General features: G+C 41.3%; 1 protein-coding gene across 1 annotated transcript in view; it reads right to left on the bottom strand.

Annotated features, from left to right (window-relative positions):
• Positions 1 to 10,961, bottom strand: part of mrpl23 (mitochondrial ribosomal protein L23) — a 31,006-nt gene extending 20,045 nt beyond the window's left edge. The window contains exons 1-3 of the mRNA XM_020102235.2: positions 10,800 to 10,961; positions 9,636 to 9,758; positions 2,567 to 2,649 (exon numbers count right to left, since the gene is read on the bottom strand). Coding sequence (XP_019957794.1) covers positions 2,567 to 2,649; positions 9,636 to 9,758; positions 10,800 to 10,819 — 226 coding nt within the window. The 5' untranslated portion in view covers positions 10,820 to 10,961. The remainder of the gene's footprint in view (positions 1 to 2,566; positions 2,650 to 9,635; positions 9,759 to 10,799) is intronic.
• Between the last annotated feature and the right edge of the window lie 7,508 nt (positions 10,962 to 18,469).

Raw genomic sequence — 18,469 nt, 5'->3', positions numbered from 1 at the left:
GAATTTCATACCCCAAAAAACAGTTAAACTTTCAAAGGGCTAATTGGATAAAGATAACCTTAGGGTTCATGCTGGATATAACCATAATATGATGAACACATTATTAAGTATTTTCTATGTTTGTCTAAACAACTTCCATTCACTTTTAATCTGATAGCAAGGGGGTCGAATAAAAGATTTGCTTCCAAATCGTAGGATGGCTTTGCATAGAGTTCAACTTTGGTGAACTTTGACCTGCAATATTTGTTTCGCATTCATGTCAGAGTAACTTTGTGGACAACTTTCTGACTAAGGACAGGTTAAATGTTGGTGGTAAAGGGCTAGGTTAAAATTAGGGTTAGTGTAAGGTTGGGATTAAGTTGGTGAGTCGGTTAGGGTGAGTCGGTTAGGGTGAGTCTAAGGGACAACGTCTATGTAATGTCCCCAAAAATGCCTACATTAAACATGTGTCCCTTTTGTCCACATAATTGTCCACAGTTTCACTACAACTTTGGGATTGTAATTTGGATGAATGGTTTTGGGTTGGTACTTCAATGTATCAAGTGTTTTCACCACAGCTTTAACACTGCACCCTCTTTCTCAAGAATTTACATAGATGTACAGTCATGGGTGTGTGTGATGTTTTTCCACTGTCACAAGGCAGTGACTCAGTTAATGATGTCTGGATCATTAACAACTTTTTTTTTTTTTTTCTAATTCGCAAACACATTCTCAGTGCACAAAACGTGATGTGAAACAAGCCTGCATGTGTGTGTGTGTGTGTGTGTGTGTGTGGTAGCTTTGTTGTAACATTTAAAATGACATGAAGTCCTCACTTTAAGACACAGTTTCTAAATACAGGCGTTTCTACTTTTACCCTATTTATCTATCATCTAAACCTGCTTTACAATCAATGAAGACATTGCATTCTCACTTTCTACAACATTGGACCTTTAATACCTCTGAAGACCCCTTTGACATTTTCAGAACTCAACGCCACTTTGAACTGTAAATGGTTACATCAGCAACACACCTTTAACTTGAATTGATTTTGAAATTGCCTAACTGAACAGCTTGCAACAACTTCTATGAGCAACTGTCTCAATACAACAGAATTCTGGTGGCTGGGTGGGAACAAAGCTCAAGTAAATCATTTGAGTCACTGCTATCTAAGGGATTTCTCCCCACTGTCAAGCAGTGATTGCTCATTGTGGGAACCGTTCTCTGTATAACAGTGCGTTGAGATCAAGCACGTTATGATTTGGCACTGTACAATTAAATTGAAATGAACTGAAATGAACCCAATGGTGAGGTTTGCTCTACTGCATTCACTTTAAATTGATTCTGGCCTGACAAATAAAGCAATAAAATATTTTCATGTAAAAAAAAAAAATAGTTAAGAATCACTTTGTCAGCATGCTATTGGTTACTTAGCAAAGCAGTGGAGCGTTAAGCAGTCACCTCACAGCAAAAAGACTGTTGATCCGAGTGCCGGTGGGTGCATGGGCTTTACATGTTCTCCCTGTGTCTGCATGGGTTTTCTCTGGGCACTGGCTTCCTCCCACAGTACAAAGACATGCAGATTGTGGTTAGGTTGATTGGAGACTCTAAATCAACAGTAGGTGTGAGTGTGAATGAATGGCTGGTTCTCTCTGTATGTTGGCCCTACATCCTACTTTCATTGATGACTCAACGGTAATTTGAGTAAAAACAAGTCTTGGGTAACAAAAGCTGCATTCCAGCCTTTGGATTGTTCCAGATGTATGCTTTATTACATGAAGGTCCAGTGACTGACAAGGCAACTTCCAGTTTTTCTCCTGATGAAGTCCTTTATTGTGTAGGCAGTGTGTTCGGGGTCATTGTCTTGCTGCATGATGGAGATCCTCCTGCTCAGTCTGGATTCATTTCTCAGTAAATTGCCAAACAAAATGTTTCTGTAGCCTTCTGAATTCACCCTGATGCTGCCATCAGGAGTTACGTCATCATTAATGATTAGTGAGCCAGTGCCAGAAGCCAAGACACCACCTCTACCATGCTTCACAGATGAGCGTGTATATTTTGGATCACAACTAAATTCTTTTTTTTTTTCCACCACATTGCTTTGGTAGGAGTTAACCTTTGTCTCATCGGTCCATAAAACTTTATTCCAGAACATTTGTGGCTCATCTCTGTACGTCTTTGCAAATTCCAATCCGGCCGTTTGGTTCTCACTATTGATGACTGGTTTTCATCTCAAGGCATGATCTCTTCTTTTCTGATCTCCAAGTCTTCTTCAAACTGCGATATCTTCACCTTTGCCTTGGGGAGGTTGGTGGTGATATCCTTTACCGTTATCACAAGATATTTGACCAAAGGCTGTATAATAAGGTCCTGCCTGACCCACACTAAAAAGGATTCTGATCTAGCCCAGTGTAATACCAACCGTTATTCTGGTTTGAGAGCAAAATAATTTATTGTCCAGTAGTACCCATAATATCAGAAAATATGAGAAATATTAAAATTGTATGTGTTAGTGTGAACCACTCCAGGTTCTGTAGATGTTCCTCACTGTCTGTATGTGCTTGTGCACAGTAGTGAGAACACTCACCAAACTGTATCCTGGTGCGGACTACACCCACAGGGACGTTATAGATCTTCTCCAGGTAGTTCTTGATATCACACTTGGTCATTCTGTCCAGAACAAACAGAGAAGAGAAAAACACACAGACGGGAGGGGGGGAGAAAGAGAGAGAGAGAGAGAAGAACAGGGGTTATGCAAGTAATCTAGCATCAGTGTATGTGGGGTAAGGCGTGGTTTGAATGTGTGTGAGTTGGCAATGGAGTGAGGGAGCGTTGCAGTGCAGCACTTGCAGAGATACATGCTGGATCACAGGCCATGACACCGACATAGAAATGATAGAGCTTACATCCACACTGCGTTCCCATAAAGTCGGCAGTTATATTACCTACTGTAACCGACAGGACACTCCCCTATATACCCATATTCAGCTTTTATTCTCTGGACCATAAAGTGGACAGAAGAAAAATGTGAGTGTCAGTGTTCATCCAATTAGCTGTCTGCATGTATTGATCGCACCCGGTGAAACTCTACACAGGAAGTGAGCCTGGCACCAACTGATCCGGTGGACCAGCCCAACTGAAGTTAGCTCACAGGGCGGCATTTGAAACAGATTGCTCTGACCAGAGGAAGTAAAAGGCTTTTAACTGCTAATCAATCTAGCCAATTGGATTAGCTTGGTAGAAAGCACTTCCCAAATGCGTCTGACAAAGTGCTTAATAGCGACGTTGTGGTCTGACATGAGTGCCTCGGATATGGTGTGTTCTATCACCTCATAGGTTTCTTTGATAGAACGGGATAATGTAACATTGTCTATTTTTCCAGAGAATATCTCGAGCTTTTGTACAAATACAAGAGGAAGCAAACATTTGCATGAGAAAATCCCATCTGTGCACACAAAGACTCTTTGTACCTGAGATGTGAGTGATGTAATATATGTTTCCATGCAGTACAAACAATTGCCCTTTCCTCTATAATAGGCTCTTTTTTGGCAAAGCTGACGCTGATTTAGACCGAGAACACTTTCATTTGACCAGCAAAGATGTGAAAATCAAGAGAGGTTTACAATACTCAAGTAACTATTTCCACCATTACACAGAGCAGGATAGTTTGATGTGGTGACTGAGTATGACAGGCTTTTTCTACTCAATGCCAACTTTAGGCCGATGCCATTGTGAGAAGAGAGAACTAAGCACTCACTGAGCTCTCTCCCTCTCTCTCAGTGACGATAATGGTTGAGGACCACTGGGCGTGAGGGTGGAGGGGTTTCTGCATCGCTGTGTTAAGAAAGGTGTAAACAAATCTTTTAAGGTTTCTTTAGGCCCATTTGTCTTGCTTCACCCACCCGAGAGGAGAGAGATGTATTTCCAAAGATGTAGCATGCAGATGTGTCTTTCTGCTCCATTTGCGCCCACCTCCCCCAAAACCCCTATCTTGTGTGTGCCAGAGGGCAGTGAAGCGGAGCGCAGTGACCGGGGGTACTTGAGATCAAGAGAGGAAGAAAGAGAGAGTGATTGCGCTGAGAGACGGGTTTTCCTAGAAAGCATTGGTGGGGAACTGGAAGAGAGGAAAGTGGCTCGGGGACTGTAAGGTCTCCTCTGGATCATTAGCAGAGGGAACACTGATCTGATTAATGAGAACATTTTGAAATCCCTGCTGCCTTTACTACTCAAATTATGCAGCTACCACAAACATAGAGGTAGGATGTATGAAACAAGAAGTCATTTCTGCTAATCAACACTAAATGTACATACATGTGCTTAATTAATTGGGTTTTGGCTACAGCTGAAAAAGCAAATATATAAAATGGAGAGCAAACATCAACCAATGCCATACAAATTAATGGATGCAGAATTATATTTACTGATAAATGGTCCGTTACAAAAAGTGAAACAAAGAAATAGCCTCAATAGTTTCTCAGAGCCTATGGTAATGTCACTCACCATCAGTCCCAAGGTTGGAACGAAAGAAAAGCAACAGAAGGGGAAGGTGATACCACAAAATATTTGACATTTTTGCTTTAAAAAAATCAGTTATTAAAATAGTTTCCAATTCTGGTTGCAGCTCTATTGGAAAACACACACATGAATACTGTACAGTAAATTTACAGGGGTTACATTAGACAGATGTTTTCCCCTCTGACCTAAGTAAATGCATGACTCCCATCTCGGCTACAAACTGGAATCCAGACTGAGAGGAAGCCTTGGGCTGAAAGCGGAGGAGAAAATGTCAAGTTAAGCGTGTACATAAACAAGACTAAACTTAGACAAAGGGCGTGGTGTCTCCAATAGTGATGCAGGCAGCATCTGATCATCATCCCAGTATAAACAACCATCTGACTCCACAAGCTAACCTTTCACACTTCTGCCTCTTAGGAAGAATGAAAACCTGTCTGCAGCAACTGCCAAGGCTAAAGAAATCGTTCCTCAGCAACTGGTATATATTTATAAGCAAACACACATGCTACAAAGATTCCTCGCCCAAGATGATGAAAGAACTCTAAACACAAACCTAGAAAGGCATCAGATGACGCAGGCGATGGATTAGTATCAATTATGGTTGGTTGTTGCCGAGCAAGTTTAATAACAAGCATGCTGGCATCATTGGCAGAAAACAATTAAAAAACGTATATTGTTCTGTATTGTTCAGGGGGGAGGTGTACAAGGGAGATATAACACCTAAATCTGATATCAAGTTATCTGAAACAAATCCGCCTCTGAAGGGATACGGCATGGATGAAGAAAATAGGGTAAACTTGATTCCTTTGTTGAGCTCCACTGTGTTTGTGTGTGAAAACAGACAATAGAGCAGATTCGTCATCCTGCAGATTAATCTTTACTCTTCTGTCAGCTGTCAAATGTACGCCCTCCACTGCATTGGACTTACATGCTCCTGTATATGTCCCATTCTCAAAAGTGGGCTAACACACCCCAAGCCAAGAAGATCATGAGTATCAGTTCCAGTAGTTGAAGGCGGTCCATTTACACCTGTGCTCCAAAAGCATGAGAGAAGTAGGTGAAAGGGCTCAGTTAGAAAATTGCAAAGACATGACAGAGGCAGCTTTGACAGCTTTTGACAATAAGGACAGTGAATGGATTCTGGAAGGTCAGAGATGACTGTATGCCACTTGTCTATTAATGTGCTGGTGCTAAAAGAATGTCTGCCAGGTGAATGGGTGGTGCCTCTGTCGTATATAAAGGATGCCCTATATAGCCACCCGCTCAATGATGTTCAACCAAAAATAATTGACAGAAACACTGAGCAGATCAGGATTTTTGGCTGAATAATGTTTGTAGGTGCCAAATATCCTCTTTGTAATGTAAGAAAATAAGAAGATAAGATTCCATTGCCATCTAAGATGCATACCATTAATGTCATGTTCTAATTACGGTGTTATTCTTCAGTATCAACTGAATGTCATTCCACAGTCATTGTTCATTCACTTAAAAAGATCTGATCTAAAATATGGGGGTGCTGTTGTCATGTCTTCTTGTTTTAAGACGAGCATCACTTTGTATGCGGATGATTCAGTGACCATCAAGCTTCTTGTGGCTGCTATGAATCCTCCTTGGAAAGGCTGCTTGTTTTAGCAACTTGACTTGGCAAACCACTGGAAGGCTTTTAATGGGGCTGCTTGTTTGATAGAAACTGGGCTGCATGCACATTTGGGCTTTTTGTGGTGCCTTTTTGGTTGGCAGATCAACTTAAGTATTACAAGGAAAGGGGAAGGGAAGAGAATGCGGCCACACACTGTGTTTCCACTATATACATTTTGCAGTGGCTGTCCGCTGCTCTGTTGACCACTTTTAACATAAATCGACAAGAAGTACCTGGAAGAGGTGAGACAGAGAGAGAGGAAGAAATGAAAGAGAAGATAGTGAAAGATGGATTTGACTATCTAATATTAAGTTAGATAGATATTTAATAACTATTAATACTCACTCCAACTGCAAGTGTACTATGCACATATATCATGATCATCAGATGTTAGTTTGTTGATTGTTCTATAGAATAAGCTGTGTGAAATGGTGTTTCATCAGCTAATACTGCAAAATTATGTAATGGTTAAGTCAAGCACAAATGCATCAACAAAGAAGAACACAGCGCTTACTTTTTTACTGATTGAAAGAAAGGACGCTTTACAAACTGTGGTCTTCAAAGAGCAAAAGCATTTCTCAAAAAGAGTCGGCTGAATTGTCCCTCTAATACACAAGGCCGCTTAATAAGCCTCTGAGGCTTAATCTTACGTGTAACCTTTATTAACACAATGCAGGATAAACATCCAAGGTACACCAAAAGTCTGTACGTACCCATACGCACAACATCAAAGTACATTGTGTTAGAGCGGCTTAGTGGTGAGATTGAAACAGGAGAGTTGTTTTCTGCACAGATGAAAGGCAGAAAAGAAAGCCGCTCTTCATTGTCAGCCTGTCCGCATTGTCAGGTTTGGGTTAAGATACGCACACTCACAACTTTAACCCTCCCATCCACACAGACAATACACGAACAGAAGTTCCTCAACACTAAGTATCAAGATCATAATAGCAGACTTTGTTTAGAGGGAGAGCCATTGAGGAACCCGAGACTTCGGGAGGGAAGAGACAGTTGAGAAGCTGAGAGTATAAGAGCAGCGTGTGAAGGATTAGATTTATTGTTCAGGTTTTCGGTTTGACAAAAGAACAGAAACAGATCAAAGACCAGGTTACCAGGAGTCAGTAAACTGCTCAGAGAGAGACAGGTCAGTAAAGACTCGACAGTTTGTTACACTGCTCGAGTGGCTCGCTGAATCACTTCCTACGGCACAAACTGGGGTTAATTGGCGTGAAAAATAACCCAGTTCCTAACTACAGCCATGTGTTTATGAAGTGGAAGAGAAACAGAGTGATAGCCATGGCGATGATAACATTGTTTGATCCAACAGGTACTGTACAGTTGTTAAAATGCAAAGACGATGTGAGCTGCTGTGTAGCAGGGTGAGTGTGCTCAAGTCTGATTACAGTGAGAAACCACAGCACGGTCTGGTTTCATAGTTATGAAAGTAGCATGAAATGTGACTGCGTAGTACAGTGAACACAACGTCCAGTGTTGTATTCTTTTCTTTGCATGTGCGTGTGCATGTGTGTGTGTGAGCACTGGCCCCTAGCCATGCCAGGTGAGGCACAAGCAGTGTGTGTGTGGGTGTAAACCTAGAAATTTGATGATGTTCCTTGTAGAGAAGAGAGGAAATTCTAACATGGTACAAAAGGTTTGAGAACAATCAAAAAGACAAACAAATACTTCCCTCCAGCAGGTAGAAAGTGAATTATGGGAGAACAGAGCCCAGGTGTCCCACACAGAAAGTGCCAAAAAGGGATTGGCTTTGGATGCGTTGCAAAGTGTTTACGAAAAGCACAATAAACAGCAGCGCCCAGGGGTGAGAGAGAGGGAGAGACGTGTACAGATGATAGGAAGAAAAGTAGAAAAAAAGAGAAGGAAAACAAGACACACAACCATGGCTATCTACTCCCAGGTGTCACGGAGATAAAGGCCACGTTGTGTTGTGGCCCTGAGAACGCCAACATTGCCACTTCTCATTAACAGCTGCTCTGCGCTACAACTTACCCACGCTTACGCCGCCTACCCTCAACAGTCATAACTACAACAGCTTTCACTGCCGTACTGACTCAGACTCATCAATAAGCTGGGAGTGGGAGTGATAATTGGTGTGTCTCACTGTCTCAGTGTCCATTCACTACATTGTGTGTTTGAAAAGTAAAACATAACAGTGTTTCAAGTGCACACTGAAGCCCCAGCAGCATATCAATCAGCCATGCACCTCTCCCAAGCATCAAAGACTGCAAGAAAAAAAAAAAAAACCTTACACACCCTTATAAACACACACGCACCCTGCACTTACCCACTTTTGTGCATACATATACAAAGACTCACACTATTCTAACAAACTGACTCACCCACACTGACGAGTGCATGCACGAGCGCGCGCACACACACACTTACATAAGCACCCTAGGAGTTTGGCAGAGAAGAGGCAAGAATCAGAGTGGGAGGCCAGGCACCTGGATGAACAGATTATGGTCTAAACCCCACCAGAGACACATAGATGATCTGCCTCAAACTTCAATTTTTCTCCCCAGTGTGGGCTCTGGGCCTCACATCGCCTGAGGAACACTACGAACCTCAGTGACCTTGGCTGGCGGAGGTAGTCAAAAGCAGTTCATCACTACTAAGTGCTGACTGGTTCGGACCTCCTGTTGCGTTTTTTGACAGAATGTGCACCGTCTTGCATGCATGTGTGCTTGCGTGTGTGTGTGTGTACACATAAGTTTTGCAGAACGATCAAAAGCATTGTGCTTTTACATTTCGTGACTTGTCCGAGTGATTGATGTTTCACATCTCACTCTGTTCAACACCACCTGAACCTCAACTGCAGCGCCGAGCAAAAGCACTGTGACTTTACCCCACACCATGCTGCCTTTCACAAGTCATTGTTGCAACCAAGATCATTAAAGACAGTCATAAGTTTGTAAGAACTGTCTGTACTGTTGAGGACAGACCCTTAGATGTCTGTTCTTGAGGCAGTCACGCCACCTGGTGGCCAACTCCAGGTGCACATTACTTATCCAGTATCACCATTTCAGTGCCAATAAAAACGTATTGCACCCTGAAATGTGAAACATACTGTATGTTCCCTGTATAATAAAGCTAACTCATAGTAAACTACAATAGTGTCCTAATGATAACAAACTATAGCTGCACAATAATAAAATTTACATCATATATAAAGGTCGTTAGCTGTTATATTCCTTTCTGTTATTCCATTAAAAATGTTATATTTTACGAAGAACAACACAGGTTGTTGTTGATGCCATGATAGTGAGCCGTAGGACCATAACACAGAAAAAAATCTATACATTTTTTTACTACCACTGTCAGACTCCTTATATGCAGTCTTTCTTTAAACGTGGGTAAACAAGAGAGCGTGCTTCACACAAACTTGTTTTCACTCGTCATGGCTGGTGTTCACACTGGTAATGAACTTACTACATGTTTGATCAAGAAGTAGATTGATAGAAAACTAAGATTGTACATCAAGACTTACTCCATTGGGACGCGAAACTGGACAGTGTCAGGGGGCTGCTCTTTCCCCGGCCTCACCAGGGTCAGGAACCACTTTGGTCTAAAGATCCTCAGCTGAGGGTTCCCCAGCTGGTAGAGAGGGTATCTGAAAGGAGAGTGAGACTCATTTACAGTTTGAATCCCAGACATCCTGTAGCAAATCCTACAATCACGCTAACTGCTGAGATATTCGAGTTATAATCATAGAGGAAAAAATGTCTTCCCAAATATTGGGTTTGCAAGGAATACTCTGTAAGAAGAGAATTGCACCAAGAGTTTGTTTAAAGGGATTTAATTGAATTGTCTTTCAATTTTTGGTTTGTAATGTCAGTCTGACATTTTCTTTTTCAGGATTGGCAATCATGGCTCTACAAGGTTATATTGCCACTTTTAAATTGTTCTAGACGGATGTTATTGTGTCTCCTTTCACATTTTATTTTAACACAGGATGAAAACCCGTATTTTATTTAATAGACATGCATGTGTGGACAAGGCAGAGCAGCAAGGTGACTCCAGGACAGAAAAGAAATGCATAAGCCTCCCTGCACATACTTTTCCAACAACGGAAATGAAGAGTGACCAATACAGAGGCACCTACCTTCAGCTTTAAATCACTGCTGGCAGATCACGTTTTAACTGCATTTTACACACCTCAAGACATTGCGGAATAAAAACCAAAGAGAAAACACAGTTGACATATAAAGCATGCATATCGAAATGAATTCATTATAAAAAACTATACACAGGTGAGTCACTTCAACAACTACAGACAAGTAAAACCAGCTGAATGTCATGGTAACGTATATAACTACTGAACGTGCTGCGTGTTGACGGCAGGTTGTTTTTAGCATCGCCAGCTAACGGTGGCTACACTGCTGTCGCGTTGCGTCCTTTGGATTTCACACTTAAACACACATAGGCCACAGCTCAACACTCACTGACAAGTGTTCTGAAATACACGAACATCCCCTGTGTGACAACATGAGCTACGTTCATAGGCAGAGCAGAGCCGGACAGGCTGGGGACTGGGAGATGCTAACGTTAGCTGGGTTTCGCTAGCTCCCCTAACCACCAGGAAATGCGTCCAATAAACACGTGACCTCTGTTCGACGCGTCTGGAAACAAGAAGCGAGACCGTGGCACTTACAGTAATCGTGTTACTGGCATCGCGGGGCCGGTTTGTTGTGGGACATGAGCTAACGGCTACTTTAGCTGTTTTGTAGTCTCTTCAAGGTTGTCAAAACGCGACACGTGCGTGGATGTACTTCCGGGAGCAGCCGCAGTGCGCAGGCGCAGTGGATTGGCGCAGTGCCCTTGACGAGAGGTTCAGAGTCAGCAGCTGAAATCATGGTTTATTTAAAAAGGCTGGATAGAGGATAGTCTGTAGTGTGAGAAATATTCAATCTGAGATGGACTACCAGTCAACAAATAGAGTTTAATAATAGTAAATCTAAAAAAAAGACATAATAAGAAATAACAGTTTATTTATATCGATTAATCTTTGGCCATATGTCCACCCCACCAAAAAAATCTAAATCATTTCATACACAGGATTCATTCTAATCATAAGACGTTTGTTTCAGAAATATCACGGTGCAAAGGTCTTATACTATTAATCAGAACTATTAACTTTCTCAAAGTTGGTCAAAGTAGTTGTTTCACTATTAATATGATTTCTGCAATTAGAATTTAATTTAAAGGTACAGTGCGTAGAATTTTGTGATATCTAGTGTCACCTCACCCTCTCCTTCCAAACATGAAAAATAACCTGTGGTAGCCTTTCATTGTCATAAAAACTCAAAAGGTGTTTAGTTTGTCCAGTCTGGATTAATGTAAAAAACATGGCGGCCTCCGTAGAGAGGGTCCCCTTGATGTAAATATAAAGTATTTGAATATAAAGTATTTGAATATAAAAGGCCTTTTCTGGGGTAAAGAAAACTACAATTCATACAATTTAGAACTAGTGATAACAGCATGAGGATTATTCTACGTTAAATTTCTGCCAATAGATCCCTTTCAGCTAAATCTTACACACTGGACCTTTAAGCATAATTTTGTTTTATTTGCACAATAACTAACTTTGTATTTGTTTGTGTGCATTAAACAAATGCTTAATTCATGCACACTATTTTTGTGAAAGTTAAACACATGCACAAGTGGTTGTCCATAAATAAATTGTGAGAATCTAATCATAACAGTGCTTTATCATGCAAAATATTCAACTGACACTAGTCCGTTATGGCTCAGAAAACTTGTAACATCCTCTGAGCAATGCAATATTAGCATAAATAAATGTTTCCCATTTGAACCAGCTGCTTCAATCTCATCCCTGGATAACAACAGAGCTCATGTTCATTTTAAGAATGGGTTTTCATGTCGAGAATGGCTGTGAGTACTTTTCTCCGGGGCACATGTGATGAGACAGCAGCAGAGGGAGACTTTATCCCATCGCTCTCTGGTGCTCCGTGCCCCAGTGTTTGACCTCACACCCACTACTATGTTCCTGCAGGAGAGAGAGGAGGGACGGGGGGCGGGTGAGAATGATTGAAGGTCCCCTGAGTGGAACATAAGTCCCTGGCTCAGCTGGTTCAGACCTGGCAGGAAACCACACTGACACTGGACCACACTGACAGCCTACACTATGCCTGGGAGGGAAGTTTCCATCAGTTAAGATGCCATGGCGTGTGTGTGTGTGTGTGTGTGTAGAGAGAGAGAGAGAGATGGAGACCCTGCTGGAGGGCAGTTAGGCATTTGATTATTATGCAGTTGTTGTAATGTAATGTTCACCAGTTGGCTCAGGTATTCGTCTCAGTACATCCAGAATATTCTGCCGTCGTTGTTGTTTCTTTCCCACACGAATAAGAAATGTTCACTGATGTGAATTTGTTGGTTGTTTACTTGTTTGTTGCTCTGGAGCTGGCTGATCTGACAGCTGATCTGAGAGTGTATGAAGGTGGCGAGGCAGAGGTTACTTTCAGTACATATACTGTAATGTGTACTGCTGCTGTATATTACACATTAAACCACTGGGTTATTCAATGATATCAATGATTAATATAAATTGTAGAGTAAAGCCTGAGAATGTGCAAGTGGCCTGATACTTCGTCACCCCCCTTATAACCTGTCAATCAATCCAGTCCAGATATGTGTATACCTGTGTTTGACATGTGACTTAACCCCTCCCCCAGAAACACATTTCAAGCAATTGGGTTTTTATAGCATTTTATATGAAGTATATACAGTATATATATATATATATATATATATATATATATATATATATATATATATATATATATATTAAGTTAATCTGCAGTGAGATCTGTGCATTATCCAGAGTGACTGACATGGCTGCTGTCTTTAATTGTCATGTTTGTCTGTGGCATAATTAATATATTCATATTCTTGAAAAAGAGGAAGAACACTCAGACATTTTTAGAACCTGTATGATAGTTGAAATCTGGATGCTGGGGAATCATGACTTGTGTTTAAACAGCTTAAAAAAGAGAAAACACTAAAGCATGATATAGTTTACTCCTGAACAGGTTCTGCTAAATAAAGTAAGTAAACAAGTAAGTAACTTATGAACACAGTATTTATTTACAATAAATCTATACTGTGGAAAGTATTTTTACTGTTATTATTATAGTGACATACACTGATAATGCAAGATTGGCAGCTGCTGTGAGAATTTGTAAAATCTATAAGTAAACTCGTTGGTCAAATTCTTCCTGTGAAGTAGAAAAGAGAAATGTTTGTTGATTCTTCGTGAAAATTAGATTCAACATTAAACGACAGTCACAGTTTATATATTGAAAAAAGAACCACTGATTCACCAAGGGTCATGTCTCTACATTGAAATAATATTTAATAATGGTCAGACAGCCCCTGCCTCCTTAATATTTTCCACTCAGGAGGACTGTGGAACAGCCATTGTTGGAGAGGGGCACTCACATGTATTTTACATAAAGCACCATTTCACTGTGATGCATTCAGCTTCTCTGGATGTAGACAATAACCGAAACAAAACTTCTATGAAATGAGGAAATCACTGCAGAGGGATTGAGTCTAGGCCCTACCAGCAAAAAAACAAAATCTAAGTTATAAAGTAATGTTTCAAATAAATTGTTGTGTTTTAAATCATTTGGAATTGAATATACTTTATGTATTTTTAAAGCTGGTCAGACAAAACAAGATGTGAAGACATCACTCCTGTTCTCTTAGAAAACGGGAATGGCATTTGTCACCGCTTTCTTACATAACTATTCACTGCTGATTAATTGTAATTAAAATAACGGTTGGATTGGGTCTTAATTAGGTAAAATAATAATCTGAGGAATTTAGGGGACTCATTAGGGGCCAACAGCTGGTTCATCCAGCTGTGATTATGTACATGTCTGTAAATGTGGCTCAACTTGGATCATGTTATTTATATAAAGGTGCCTTTTTTATTCCATCTATACATTTATCAGATATATGCATTAGCAAACAGCTAACACGATGTTACTGCTTTGTTTATGGGAATAATCATTGATTATTATACCACTGAATAAATAATTTCTACCTTATGTCTGTTATCTAAGTTATACCGTGTCTTCATCTATGATTTATATGTGCAATATTGATTTCCACATTCTTATGACCTGTATCTTCCCCTTGGCCCATTGGACATGGAGCTTGCTGTGTGTGCAGGAGCGGTAGCTGCACTCATTACCTTCGTCAGGGTGCCAATGTTTAGCAAGGCTCCAGCCAACGCAGATCAAGCCAGATCTAGGGGGAGCGGAGGGGGCCAGCAACATGAACCGATGCAACCTTCAGCCAAAGGTCCGGTCTCACACTGTTGTCCAACTCTGCCATTTATAGATACGATTCAAGCTTGTTTGTTAATGCACACAGTTGGGCTCTTTGACGGACAATAAAAGTCAAGTATATTAGCTAATTTCACTGTTTGCTGTAAAAATTTGAACCCGATTAATAAGCTTTTGTTGCTTCAAAACTTAAAATGTGCATATCTTAATTACTCGACCACTTAACTGCCTGGACCTTGTAGTTACAGCACTTAGGATGTGACATTAATTACACACATGCAAGAATGTGCATGTACACAAAGCCTGACACACACACACATATATACACAGAAGATACACCTGTACTTGGTTTGGCATTAATTTTAATCAGTAACTTCTCATTTTACTCAGCAGTGCTCATGGTATACTTGCAAGCAAATGAAATTGAAGTCAGCACTTAAAGGTTCAGTGTGTAGAATTCAGTGACATCTAGTGGTGAAGTTTCATGTTGCAGCTGAATACCCCTCACCTCACCCTCCCCTTCCCAACATGAAAGAGAACCTGTGGTGAACTTGAGTTGTCATGAAAACCCAAAAGATTTTTGTTTGTCCGGTTTGGACGACAGTAAATATGAAGTTTTTAAATATAAAGTGCCCATTCAATGGTAAAGAAAACAACAATTCATGCAATTTAGATAAAACACACCAGTGAAAACATCACTAGGATTATTTTATATTCAATTTCTGCCAAAAATCCCTTTCACCTAAATCTTACACACTGGACCTTTAAGTGTGTGAGTGTCACAGAGAGAGAGTTGGGAGAACTGGAATGAAGGTTCAGGTCTGGGGCAATGGAAAGTGACTGTTTGTGTGACAGTATAAAAATGGAGAAAGTATGGGAGGAGAAGGGAATGCTCTAACAGCAGAGGTGGACGGTCGGAAACAGTTTGGTCTACAGCGGGACTGTCCCGCCAAGAGCGGGTGCTGGGGCCACATGGAAACTTTCCCCCTCCGACTCTCAGGCAGCCGGAGGAGAGGTTTGCCGGTATTGAATATCCCAGGAAGAAAAAAAAGGGAAATAGTAAATTGAAGATCCAGACGTGAAGATGGAAAAGTTTGTCAGATGAAGTGAATAGTTTAGCGTGTAACAGGAGCCACTGTTTCATCTCTCTGAAGCCACTTCAGCCATCCATGAAGAAAAGACCACGCATTTTGAATTATTCCAACAAAAATCGGGTTAGCTAAAATAAGTTTATATACAACACTGTATGTGCAAAGCGCCTCATCCCGAGGTTGTGTCACGAGTAGCAGCTGCACATTAAGTTTCTGAACAGAGCAGAGAAGTGGATGAAAAGCCGGGACAAGATCATGATGGAAGGGTGAGAGCAATGAAGAACAAAGAATCCATGTTGACTTCTGCTTCCACAGGTGAAGCTCCAGCAGAAGGCGTGGACTTCAGTATGTTAGTGTGCTATTTACCAAGGATGAGGCAGAACTGTCGGGGTGGACGGTTGTCTTTTATGGCAGCAGTTGTTTATAAATCCATTCTCATCCCTCTGTAGCAGATGTTTCATAGAAAAAAGACTGGACCTCCGTGGCTTGTTGTGTCTCTGAGACCAAGACAGTTAATGTTTACTCCTGGTTTTAGCCACAATTGTTTTAGTGCTCTTTGAATGATAACGTCAAGAAGACTGTCGTTCGTTGCAGATTGAAATCTCGATTGGTTTGACTTGTTTGACATGTCATCACAAAAGGTTTCCCACCTCCAAAAACCCTATAGGGTCAAATAAATATTTACAACTTCCAACTCCAGGAAATAACAATATATTTTGAGAAATATTTAATATATAAATATTTGCACGATATTTGTTGTTTTTCCGTTTTGCAAAGTAATGGCTGAAATAGTAACGACTGGCTTTAAGCTGATTTATATTTAGATAAAGTGTTGTGCTCAATGGTTTTGGTGATCGAATGACTTTTCTTCTAGCGCAGCCATCTGTTTGAGGTTTTCACTCATCCAGTCAACTATCTCAACATCTGTGAGGTGAAGTGGCTCAACATTATACTATATGCATGGTTCCAGGACGATCAATCCTTGATCCCTGATGCATCTTCTGATGAAAATGTACCAAACATTAGCATGCTAACATGACAAACTAAGATAGACAAAGCAAAGCGTGCCATGTCATTACAAGATGTTGGTGCCAACTGAGGTTTTTCGCCAAGAGCTCCTCTGTGCTAAAATACATCATCACAGAGACGCTAGCACGCCTGCAGAAAATGACTTGAGCCCTTGATAAATGACAGAGCTGCACACGTTCATGGAAATGATTCTCCTAAATATGCCTGATTGGCAGGTGACTGTCAATGTTGTGCAGTTTTGAGAAGAACAGAATTTCAGTTGCAGAGCACTGGAGTGACTGCTGCTGCCAAACTGATGATGAGAGGTCATCAGTAATTGCAGTTTTTGATTTTCTCCATCCCGAATGAAGCTGTAAATCCACTCAACCCACACAACGAAAACCATTAGCCCGTCCACCCACACCCAATTTAATCCTTGCCCCTTTGCCATCATCACTAAGTGAGTGGTCAGAGGTAGTGGCCAGTTCAGGTCAGATTCCTCTGTTTTTCCTTGTACCGTGTTCACACTCTCGGAGGGAGCGGGTGCATGCCACGCAGCGGGCCTCTGCCTATTAATAGCCGCGAGGGACGGAGTCAGGGGCAATCTGGATGGCGAGTAAATTTATACCCTCCCCCCTGGGCGTTCCGTTGATGTCATAAGACTGACCTCTGACCCAGGAGCCCGGCTGCCACAAGGCCCGTGTTGAACTTGAAGTTCAGAGGTCTTGACAAACACAATATATACGCATGCATTTCTGACCACACCGTGCACTTAGTCATCTACAGTATGTTTACAGGCACCTAGAAAATGCGGCATTTGTAACCCTTTGAGGCAAAAGCCAGTCTAAATATGTCACCGCAGAATTCTGCACACTCATTCACTGTGCAAAGCTTAGACCATCACATGACAACAGCTGACACACCAACTGACTAAAGCGTCTTTGTTTAGTCGATGTGCAATTAAAAGCTCTGGCTGATATCGGAAAGAAATGAAGGAAGAGCAGAATCATCAGACTCGCTCCGACCTGAACGTTCGGCACGAAGTCGTCACACAGTCGCACAATTTCCACAGATTTTGAAGACGACTAAGGTTGAATAGGGGTGATTAAGTGAAGTGATCACACAGGTTCCCACAGCCTTATCCAGTGTCTCTGCCCCTGCCAGAGATACGTGATGGATTGGAAGAGGAGGAAGGGGTTGGGGGGGGGCTGACATGCAGTAACAGGGACGGTGGCAACTGATCTTCAAGGTATGTCAGCCGACAAACTTGGGATATCTAGTGCACAGATCTTAACCTACAAACATGACAACATCGTTCAAGATATTATTCCTCTTATTTTTGGGTCCCATAGAGTTGTTGTTGGATACCTAAAGAGCCCTAAACATGTCACAGTAAGGACCGTGTTGAATTTGAAAAGTAATGAGAAAGGACCTGGTTCCGTGAAAGCTAAAAGACAAGCATTGTTTTTTTTGTTGTACGACCACGTGTGCAAACTGACCCATGCCCATCCAGTTATTGTCAAACAGTATGCCACCTTCCACCAATGGCACCACCACCCGCTACCCTTCACATGCCTGCCCTCGTAAACAACATTCCTGCCCTCAGATGTCTTCTCTCCACCACATGAGCCTTGCAACTTAATGTATAGCATGATGTATTTTTCATATGGCACCACACACCCTGAATCCAACACACGTTATTGCATTGCTTCAAGTTTTCAAAATGCGTCAATAAAACAAACAATAAAATGAACAAGCATTTTACAAGCCAAACTAAATCTGTGTTAGTTTGAAGACTGTGTGTAAATTAGCCTTTTGGCTAAGCTAGTGCTGTATATTAAATCTAGTCTGTCTCCTGCAGTTTGTTGAGATTGTCTTTTGAAGCTAAAAACAAATCCTAAAGTGCAGTA

Source organism: Paralichthys olivaceus, chromosome 7, assembly GCF_024713975.1.
Source record: "Paralichthys olivaceus isolate ysfri-2021 chromosome 7, ASM2471397v2, whole genome shotgun sequence".
Taxonomy (NCBI): Eukaryota; Metazoa; Chordata; class Actinopteri; order Pleuronectiformes; family Paralichthyidae; genus Paralichthys; species Paralichthys olivaceus.
The sequence above is the reverse complement of the archived record's forward strand: the minus strand, read 5'-3'. Positions and strand labels throughout refer to the sequence as shown.